This window comes from Protobothrops mucrosquamatus, unplaced genomic scaffold (genome assembly GCF_001527695.2).
Source record: "Protobothrops mucrosquamatus isolate PMUCROS unplaced genomic scaffold, P.Mucros_1.0 scaffold2228, whole genome shotgun sequence".
NCBI lineage: Eukaryota > Metazoa > Chordata > Lepidosauria > Squamata > Viperidae > Protobothrops > Protobothrops mucrosquamatus.
In genome coordinates, this window is record NW_015388318.1 from 82,002 (window position 1) to 92,566 (window position 10,565).

The window sequence follows — 10,565 nt, forward strand, 5'->3', positions numbered from 1 at the left end:
AGTATAGGGTTTCCTGCCTGAGCAGGAGGTTGGACTAGAAGACCTCCAAGGTCCCTTCCAACTCTATTATTATTATTGTTATATCTAATGTCTATATTTACATGACTATATGCAATGTTTATTTTACCTCCCATAAAAATGTTTAAGAATTTGTGAAGATTGAAATGGAGCATATAACATAGCTTTCAAATTAATCTAAGGGTCCCATATAGAAAACTCGTGGGTGTTTTTTTACAAAAGGAATACCTCTATTTGTGAGAAACATGAATGGACGAGAACTCAATGGCCCAATTCATATTTTAGAATAGATGAAGGAGTATTTCTTTGTAGCGTATTAGATTTTAAGCTTGCATTCAAACCAGAAATACAGGAAAGTCAAAACAGATGCCTAAATTAAGAAAAATCCTTTCCTATTATTTCTCCCTGCAGAAGGTTCTGTAGGGGTCATTTCACAGATGTAAATATTAGCGGCTTCTCTAAGCATATGCATGACAGAAACTGAGTTCTGATCACAAACTGATGCTCTTTTGATCAGAATTTTGCTAAAGATCTTCCTTAACACTCTTATGCTATATTGTGCATTTGCCCTTGTTTTTTTCCTTTGTACAAAATGAATAAAATGGAATTCTTCCCATTATCAGGCATAGTCAGAATTTATCATGTTTTAATATTTCTTCAGTTACACTACTTCAACCTGGTTTACCTTATTTCAATATTCTCACTGATTTTATAACTTTATTTTCAACCATGGACATCATCAATTATCGCATTTGTATCAATTCCACTGTTGAGTACAGTATATCACTTATTCCTATACAAATCTTTCAAATATTCCTTCCAGCATTCCATCACTGAAATTTAATTCTAATCATTTCATTCCATTCACACAACTGCAAATGTATCTAGCCCTCTCCTCCGATTTCCCCCCCAAAATTATTTTCATCAAAATTGCTCCCATTTTCTCTATATCTTTTCATTTAATCATTCCCTTTTTGAGTACAAAGTAGTCCTTGATACGCGACCATAATGAAGCTGCCCATTATAGGCATAAATTAGATTGGTCACATGACTGACCCATTTTATGACTTTTGCAGCAGTATTAAGCAAATCTATTGTTCAGCATGGCATGTTTTTATCAAAAACTGGAAGTAACATCCATCTTTCAGCAATACCATTGTAAAACACAGTCACATGAACACCTGACATGCAGTCACCTGACTAGGGGACAATTATCGAACCTGAATCATAATTCTCCCTTTTTCCAGGTAGGTTGTAACTCTAAACTATTGCTTAAGTTGAGGACCCATACACATACACAACATTTTTCTTTTGTTGCTTTTCCATCAAACATTTTTTTCTTCATCCACAACTTATTTCACTCCATCATTCCTCAAGCATCCTTTTCATATTTTTATTTAACTTAACACCACCCGCTTGTATGTCCCTTTATAGTATAATTATTTCATTGTGTTCCAAACATTTTCTTCCTCCTCATTCTCTATACTGATTTCACATTATGTTGGGAGATTAATTTTCTAGTACTTTTTCATGCGGTACTAAAATGCATATTCTTGCAGCGATTTCATACTCAGATTATATTCTATCACTATTTTTCCTTCTATGTCCTTTTCCTAATCTACAAAATGCTACATAGTCTGTTTGCATTCAGAACCTCTCAATATCTTTTTATTCTTCAGTATTTTTTTTTTCACTCTTAAGCAGTCAGATTAATCATGGTTTTAAATTCATTCCTTAGGTTACATTTGTGGCATACTGATCAAACTGCTAAAACTGGACCAATATTGTCCTTAGCAGAAATGCTATCTGGCATGGATACAAGAAAGATTTCTAACAGTCTCTACTTTTTATCTTCCCCAAAATACTTAAAATCTTAACTGACTAAAGCCAAGAGTGGAGTTCTATACTCAAGGATCTACCTTTTAATATAAGAAATATCTGATAAAAAGCATGAATTAATGAATAAACTGAATGAATAAAAGAGAAGTTGTGTATGGGAAAATATGTAACAGATCTAAATTAAAATGATCTGGACTTAATAAGATCTACAAAATTAAGAATACCAACAAGATGAAATTTCTAAAACAGAAAAGCACACCCGCTCAATCAAATGGATATTAAATAAGCTCATCAGAGACAATATATTAGTTTCAAGGTACTATGGTATGTTAATTTATTAAGATTAATAAATTACTGTTCTTAGTTTTAAATTTCTCTCTCTCTCTCTCTCTCTCACACACACACACACACACACACTGCTTTTATGCCTAAGGAAGGCATAGAACTTGTAGTCTCCTGGTTTCTAGGCCAGCAATTTAACCACTACATCAAACTGGATCTTAATTAGTTAATTAATTCCAGAATAAATGTACAGTATTAAATTCACCTTTAAAGAAAATATATCTTTTTTAACATTTACTCAATAATTACTAAAACAATCAGTAACTGATCTTATTGATAAATCAATTAAAGGCTGCACTTCTTTTCATTGGAATGAAATACAATTCTGCTGAAAATTCATTAAATGCACAAATCAATGGCAATTTTTGTATGCAATGATAAAAATGTTTAACAAATTCATAAATTAGTATGCCAGAATTAACACTAACATGACAATTAGCATTATTGTACAGATTTGTATCAAATACCAGTGCTCAGAAATTATTACATACAAGTTATTACTTCAGAACAACCCTAGATTAATATTCCCCAAACTGGATATCCTCTAAGACAGTATTTGTCAATGTTTGCAACTTTGAGATGTGTGGATTCAAACTCCCAGAATTCCCCTGATAACTTTAGTAATCCTAAAGTTATCAAGGCTGAGAAATGCTGCTCAATATCATCCCTTAAAATCTCCTAGCCAGTATGGCCAATGCTGAAATCTACGTAACTGAGCCCCACCCTCACTCAGTTTGGTAAGATTTACCAGATCATTTACTGTTCTTATTTCATAAATGGGTACTGAGATAAAGTGACATATTTCTGGAAAAACATGCATAAAATGTAGATGAGCAACAGACAAGCTTAATTTTACATTGCTCTTCACAATTATTTTGCAACAGGTAGCTTTGCCTTTATGCCTGCTCCTTCTTCCTATCAGTTCTTGTTCAACTTTGCTCTAAAGCTCCTTCCTTAAGACTCTTATATCATTCTCAACTTTAGTTTGGTTTCCTATTTAGAGTACCTATAGCCCTTAACCTACGATCACAATTGAACCCAAAATTTCTGTTGCTAAGCAAGACAGTTAAGTGAACTTTGCCCCATTTTATGATCACAGTTGTTAAGTGAACCACCTCAGTTGTTAAGTTAGTAACATGGTTGTTAAATGAATCTGGTTTCCGCATTAATTGTCAGAAAGTAGCATGACCCCAGGACACCTTCATAAATATGACAGTTGCCAGTATCTGAATTTTGATCACGTGACTATGGAAATGCTACAATAGTCGGGTGAAAAACGGTAATAAATCACTTTTTTCAGTGTCATTGTAACTTTGGATGGTCACTAAATGAACTGTTGTAAGTCGAGAATTACCTGTATTCATTCATACTGGAATACAAATAATTATGTGAAGACTAGGGCCAATATTTGGGATGATTATGCCAAGAAACTGAAAATTTCCTTCTCTGCTTACTTTTTTCTAATTTCCTCATGGAAATTAGCAGGTAAGAAATAATAGACAGATGGGAAATCACAGATGCCATAAGCAATGCCTTCATTCAATTTCCTGCCAACCTTCTGACAAGGCCTTTCCTGTTTAAACCACCAAAGCAACGGAGACAAATCAATTAAACACCCAGACTTAATAGATATACAAATATTTTATCAGATATATAGACTATATAACCTCAACTCTATTTAAGCAATGTAAAATGTTTCCCTCTCCCTTTTCTTCCGGTCCGCCAACTGACAAAGGTTGGTGACCTCTGTACATTTCTCTTGCGTATATTTTTGAAAAGTAATAAATTCATTAGAAAAAGTTGAACATGTACCTGAAATAGGCTCTTAGCAATTCTATAGAATTTTTTCAGCAGTAAATCCTCTCAATTAATAGGTTTTATTCCTAGGTAAGCGTAGACAGAATTGCAGCTTCAATGCACATTTGTTTTTTGTATTTTTGTCTCATATACACTAAAGCATTTTCAATATATTTGTGAACTTCTTACTATCTGTTTAAGAAATATGAAAAGTAGGATAGTTTGGATATCTTTTTTATGTAATGCCCAGGCCCATAGTCATAGCTGAAAGCTCTCTTAGCATTCAACTATTGTTTGCTCCTTGTATATTTGAGTGAAATACAATTTGTTCTCATTCTTAATCAGGATTATAATATATACACTACTGAAAGGTTACTGAAACAGAACATACTGTCAGAAACAAAGGACATGATATAGATACAGCTTTATATGGCAGGACCAAAAATCTCTCCCATATTGATTATTTAGCCTTGCACAACCAGATGTATAGAAAATTTTGCATGTACAAACAATCTATCCAGAGTATATATACAGGGGATATAAAGACAGTCTTATTGTAATTTCAAATAGTTTTATCAGTATTACACTATACATAAAGTCTGAAATCCCAAAACTACCGGTATATAAATTTTCAAAGGTTATACAAAAATATTAAGGTTATATCAAAGTGAATCCCAGTGCATACCTTGATTCTCCACTAGTGTTCCTTGTGCTTTCTTCATCACTGTGCCCATTCATTGTAAATATTCACCAAGATAAAAATATAAATAAAAGTTATCCCGGCCTGTAACCAGGATATAAAATGTCTTTTTAGAAGGCTCTCTTCTTTGTGCTTCAGATATTTCACTATGTTCAGCAATTCATGATTCTTGCATAAGTTACCTTTAAAAAATAAAGAACTATTTGAAATATTTACATAATCAACACTGTAGATATTGTAGTAGCATTATTTAACAAACTGAATATGCATTCCTTTCTATTCTGTAACAGTCCTATAATATCACTTATGTAAAAGACAAAATTAGTTCAGTGTTTTCAACAATTTTCAGCAATAGGATTTTAATCCATCAATTAATTCATATAACCCAATCCCACTCTGACAATAAAGTCATGTACACAATCATATCTTGCTCAACTCAGTTTTCTGGGTTCCCACAATACTATGAACATAGGTTGAGTTACATAAAATACACTGTGTCTTACAATTACAAGCTGTATATAAAAAATCATTACCTCAATAATTTCTATAAAACCCACAAAGGTACTATAAATACTGTTCAGAGATAGGTTAGCTTCTTGTTTTGAAAATCTAATTCTATAGTATTTCTACAGTAGCTGAAAATTAGATTTAAATAACTATGACATAGGAAAGAGAACAATGCATTCTTTTTTTCCTGTATCAGTTTCTACAAAAGATAACATACTATACAGGCAGACTTTGACTTACAACAATTCATTTAGTGACCATTCAAAGTCGACTAATGGCCATTTTTCACACTTATGACGATTGCAGCACACCCATGGGCATGTGATTAAAATCCAGGCACTTGACAACTGGTTCATATTTATGACAGTTGGGGCTATCCCGGGGTTATGTGATCACCTTTTGCAACCTTCTGACAAGCGAAGTCAATGGGAAATCCAGATTCACTTAACAATTGTATTACCAACTAAGCAACTGCAGTGATTCACTTAAAACTGTGAACAAGGCGAGAAAAAAACCCACATCTTTATAACCCACTCATACATAAGAGGGGAAAAAATCTAGCCAGTTTTGGGATAACAAAAAGCGTGCATATATATTATTATAATTTATATAGTGAAGTGTTGGCCTGTTTTTAACGCTACAGCAAGGTCTGTTTCAATGAAAAGTTCCAGGCTCATGCGCAACGACAGCGCGAGGCTGGGCACATCGTTGGGACCGATGCAAACTAACGCCAAAGGCCATTTATTCGCACGCATCAGTCAGCTGAGTTTCGTGCGGGGTTCTCTCCCGCGCTCTTCTCTTTTTAGGAAACCCAGGCAAAGGCGGGGCCACAGTTTAGAGCAGTAGGAAGGCAGCGCATAGCCACCCTCACCGCCAGCCTGTCAGCCAATGAGGAGCGGGCCTCGTGGATTTAGTGGGTGCCAAAACAAATGGGCTTTCTCCCCTCCCTCCGGTTCCCCCGTAGCGTCATGGGTGTCTCTCACGACTCCGCACACGGCGCCTTTTTATTACTGTTACCGTCACCGGGATTTTTTTTCCCCCCCCTTTTCAAGGCTGCCCGCGGCCCGCCCGCCTGCCATTCCTTCGCCCGCTTGCGAAAGCTTCTTTGACTCTCTCACAACCGCCTCTCTCTCCGCAGCCGCAGCCTGGTAAACAAAGGGAGATGGCGGGGGAAGATGGAAAAGCAGGACCCCAAGGCCAGGGCAGCAGCGTGGTCGCTTCGTCCGAGCCGCTGTGGGAGAGAGGGAGGGACAAAGCGAGGACCGCGGGACAGGCGGGCAGCCCCGCGGTGCCGCATCGGGGGGGGGGGAGAATAAAAGTGACAATTTTCTGCCCCGCGCTGGCCCCCTGCAGGCGCCTCCCCGAATGCTCACCTGAAGGCCGGCCTTATCCCGAAAGCCCGACTGGGCCCCGTCCCTCTTCTCTCTCGGCCATTCCAGGCCGAAGGCCGCAAATCAGCTCTCGGCTCCCTCAGGCCGGAGCCTCACTGCCGCCCTCCCGACTTTTTCCTCCCCCGCCCTTCCCTTTCCCAACCTCGGCTAGCTCGAGGTAGCCAGGCAAGCTTGCAAGTCGGCCTGCGATCTTCCCTGCCGACCGGTCAGCCCAGCGCTGCCCAGTCTCCTACTTCCTTAAGTGGGCCGCTCTTACCTGAGCGTCGCCAGGCCTGCCTGGGCCTCTCTGGAAGAACAGCGTGGCGAAGAAGCGGCGGAGAGCGCTGCAGTAGGGCCCTCAAAAAAAAAAAAAAAGGGCTGAGGCGGCGGAGAAAGAGGCGCTCCCGGGCCGGCCTGGATCTCCTCACCCTCTCCTTGCCTCTTCCCGGCCCTCTCGCTTGGTTTGCCCCCAAAAGAGGCGGCGGGGGGGGGAAGGAAGCGCGACTCCTTCAGAAAGTGAGGCGGGGGAAGAGAGGAAGGAATGGGTTAAAAAAAAAAAGCCTGAGGTAAGCAGGCGTGCGTCGCCGTTGCTTTAAGTCCTCCCGGCCGCCGCCGCCGCCGCCATCACGCTGCCGCCGTAGCAGTTCAGCGCAGCCTCCTCCCCCTCCCTCATCCGATGGAAACCCCGGGCGTGATGTCAGCCGTGGGACAGAGCGGGAAGGGGAGGGAGGAGTCAACGCGGGAAGGAAGCTGGCGGAGAGGCTCGCGCGCGACGGACTTGGAAGCTGAGGGCGCGGGAGTGGGGGGGGGGGAGCAGGCGGGGGCGGAGTGAGCGCGCGCGCTAGCAGAGCTTTGCCTTTCGGTCTCCACAAAGGGTCGGATCTCACGTGAGAGGGATTGCGGATCGGATGGTTACTTCCCCGGTTCGGCTCCGCTCATAGCTGGGTTCAAGTTTCGATCAGGTCTGAATCCCGTGTTGGTAAAAAATGATCTCTCTCTTTCCGGGTTCGCAGATCCTTAGTCGAAGCATTGCATTGAATCTGATGGGATTTTGCTGATGCATTGAGTATTTGGCAAAAGGAGGCATACGAGCCGTGTCCGTAAGGGCAACTGACTACTTTGCCTTCCGATACAATTAAAGATTAATTAAAATATTTTTTCCCGGTATGCGTGTGTGACATATACATCAGATATGTGCATATTGGATGGCGGGGGGTAAGGAAAGTGGGAGCAGAGATCAAATAATTTCTTTCTACGTTGATGTCTTGAGTGACACGTTGACATAATTTGTAATTTGTCTTATCCTGACCAATGAATAAAAACTCCTGTTTTCACTTTTCTAGCTGGAAATCTATATATAGTAATTCTCACTGCTTAAGAATTCATCCATTCAAAAACTTGGTTGTCAAGAAGCTGAGTAATAGGTTATGTTAGGTAATAGGTAAAATTATAGAGGTGGTGGATATTTCATGGAAACTTTGCTTTATACTTAGGAAATATTGGGAAAGGTTGCTCTTGGTTGAGAATGTACATTCTAATTCCAGGATTAGAAAAAAAATCACACCCACACTAAATATACCTAGCAAATTTATGATTAAATTTGAAGCAATTTCCTGATTTCCTTATTTAGTCCTTTAATGTACTTAATCTTCTAAAAAATATAAGATCACTGAAATAAGTTAACGGATTCTTCTGTTTAAGCAAAAAAGAAAAAAGAAATAGTCTCGTGTCTATCCCAATATCTTCTATTTCTTCCTACCATTTTTCACTGTACAGTAATTCTACATTCACCATATCCAATCTCAAGAAAGCATACAATTATTAATAGCTTACAGTACAGTTTCACCTGTTTCCAATTGTATTGGAGCAATGCAATTTCTCAAGAGTTCTGAACCCTATAAGAATTCTACCATAAATAGATAAGATAGATAAGATAACCTTTATTGTCTTTTTTTCCCCTGTGGCACATTGGCACGCATTAAAAATGAAAATGAAACAGTGCTCAACTTTCCTATATTTCTTTCTTGCCTCAGCTACTCAGAAGGATTTAGATTTCAAAGAACACTTAAAAAGAAACCTGCATATTCTGCTTTTATTTGTACGTTAAGCCTTAAGGAGTTTATCACTATTGTAAATTAGAATAGGTTTGCAAAGACGCAAAAGGAGTTACATTTTTTTAGGGAAATAATTATTATTCTTGTGCCATATCCGTTATCGGACGTTGGCAATCATGTTGGCGATCCTGTCCCAGATGCAGATTTTATGTTTTGTCTAATTAAAAAGTAAAGCAGCAAAGGTGACAACTTTGCTTGATAGAAGACTACGTAGAAAATAAGTCTCCATTTATTGCTGAAGGAAAAATAAGTACTGTGTGTCAAAAGGCTGCATAAAACACTTTTGTAGCCAAAATGAGGTGTATTATAATGTTCCCTTCAAGAATTGATTCTTGAGCACTTTGTAAGCCAAGAAACAGCAGAAGGGGTATATACTCAAGAGACCTGTCTTCAACCTTATCCACAATTGACTGAGATGGAGGAATTAAACTTACATCAGGACTACCAACCTACACCAGAAAAAACTTTTGATGCTAATGAACAAATGATTTTTAGCACAGAAACTAAGGATGTTACCCCCAGAAGGGAAGGCTGATATCCAGACTCCAACTGATTACCTGACAGATAAAAAACCAATAGGAGAGCAAAATAATATTAAAGAAGACTCTACATTATTTTATAGACAATCTATTGAGACTTTGGATGATTCAAAAATGACTGTAATTAAACTAGACGCAACTTCAAAAAAGATGAAGATGGAAGTTCAACCACGAGCTATTGAGAATCGCTACAACTTTTTCACTAGCCTATTAAAATGGACAATGGGAGATTCTCCCCTGTTTTATGCATTACGGCAAGAAATGGAGGGAGGTTTATTTGCGGACTTAAAAGCCTTACTATGGAAACCCGTTTGGAACAGAAAGAAAACTAGAATAAGATATAAATATGGAATTTAAGATTACATTTATGGGTTGCAATGGCTTTATAGAGATGTGGATTGATTTGGATTTGGATTTTTAAAAGGTGTTTTTAGGATAAGATTTAGAATTGAATATTGAAATATAGTAAGAATATATTTTTTGGAATAATAGATCTTCCTTCTTTTCTCTTTCTTTTTCTTGGTTTCTTTTTGTTTCTTTCTATTATTTTTTTTCCTATTTTTCCTATGCTTTCTATTATTAGATATGATAGCTAATTTGTGGAGCTATAATGATAAAAAGATAGTAATGATGGAAGAGATGAAATTAATAAATGAAGAATTACTGAATAAAAAATAGAATATAGCTGAGAAATGTAAGAATGTAATTATGGAAATAATATGCTTAAATAAGAGAAATTATGGACACTCGAATTGTAAATAATATTTTTGTTTAAGGCTAAGTTAGATATGGTATTTGGAAATTAATAAACCTAAAAACGGTTTGATTTACATCGATGAAAGGTTGCTGATAACTTCTATTGATTAATTGAATTCTTATTTAGGAATGTATTAATGAATAATTTTACTTAGAAATGTATTAGTTTGACTATACTATTCTAATTGTTAGGGAAATTTTAAGGAGCATTATTTGAGCTATATATGTATGATGTTATTGTACCTAACTGATTACCCTATCTCCACGTTGTTTCTTAAGCGTTCTGGTGTAAAAATGGAAAAATCAATAAAATTGTTTGGGAAAAAAAAGAATTTATTCTTTAAAGGCTCTGAATTAAAGCAGCTATGAAAGTGTCAGCAGAAGTGGAGGTAAGTCTAAATAAATATGTATTAGCTTAGGGGAAACCTGGACTTTCAGTAGTATACTATCTTTTTATCCCTCTTTACTCTTGTTCTTTTTTTCTCTTTTTTTAGTCTTATTTATTCCTTAAGTAAGGTAAAAGTTATGGGATGGTTTACATGAGAAAAAATAGAATCAAATATCTAAATATAATTAACTTTAC

General features: G+C 37.4%; 1 protein-coding gene across 1 annotated transcript in view; it reads right to left on the reverse strand.

The window, feature by feature from the left end:
• CHD1 (chromodomain helicase DNA binding protein 1) overlaps positions 1–4,761 on the reverse strand; it is a 57,492-nt gene extending 52,731 nt beyond the window's left edge. Inside the window, exon 1 of the mRNA XM_015824419.1 lies at positions 4,682–4,761. Coding sequence (XP_015679905.1) covers positions 4,682–4,734 — 53 coding nt within the window. The 5' untranslated portion in view covers positions 4,735–4,761. The remainder of the gene's footprint in view (positions 1–4,681) is intronic.
• Positions 4,762–10,565: the final 5,804 nt, after the last annotated feature.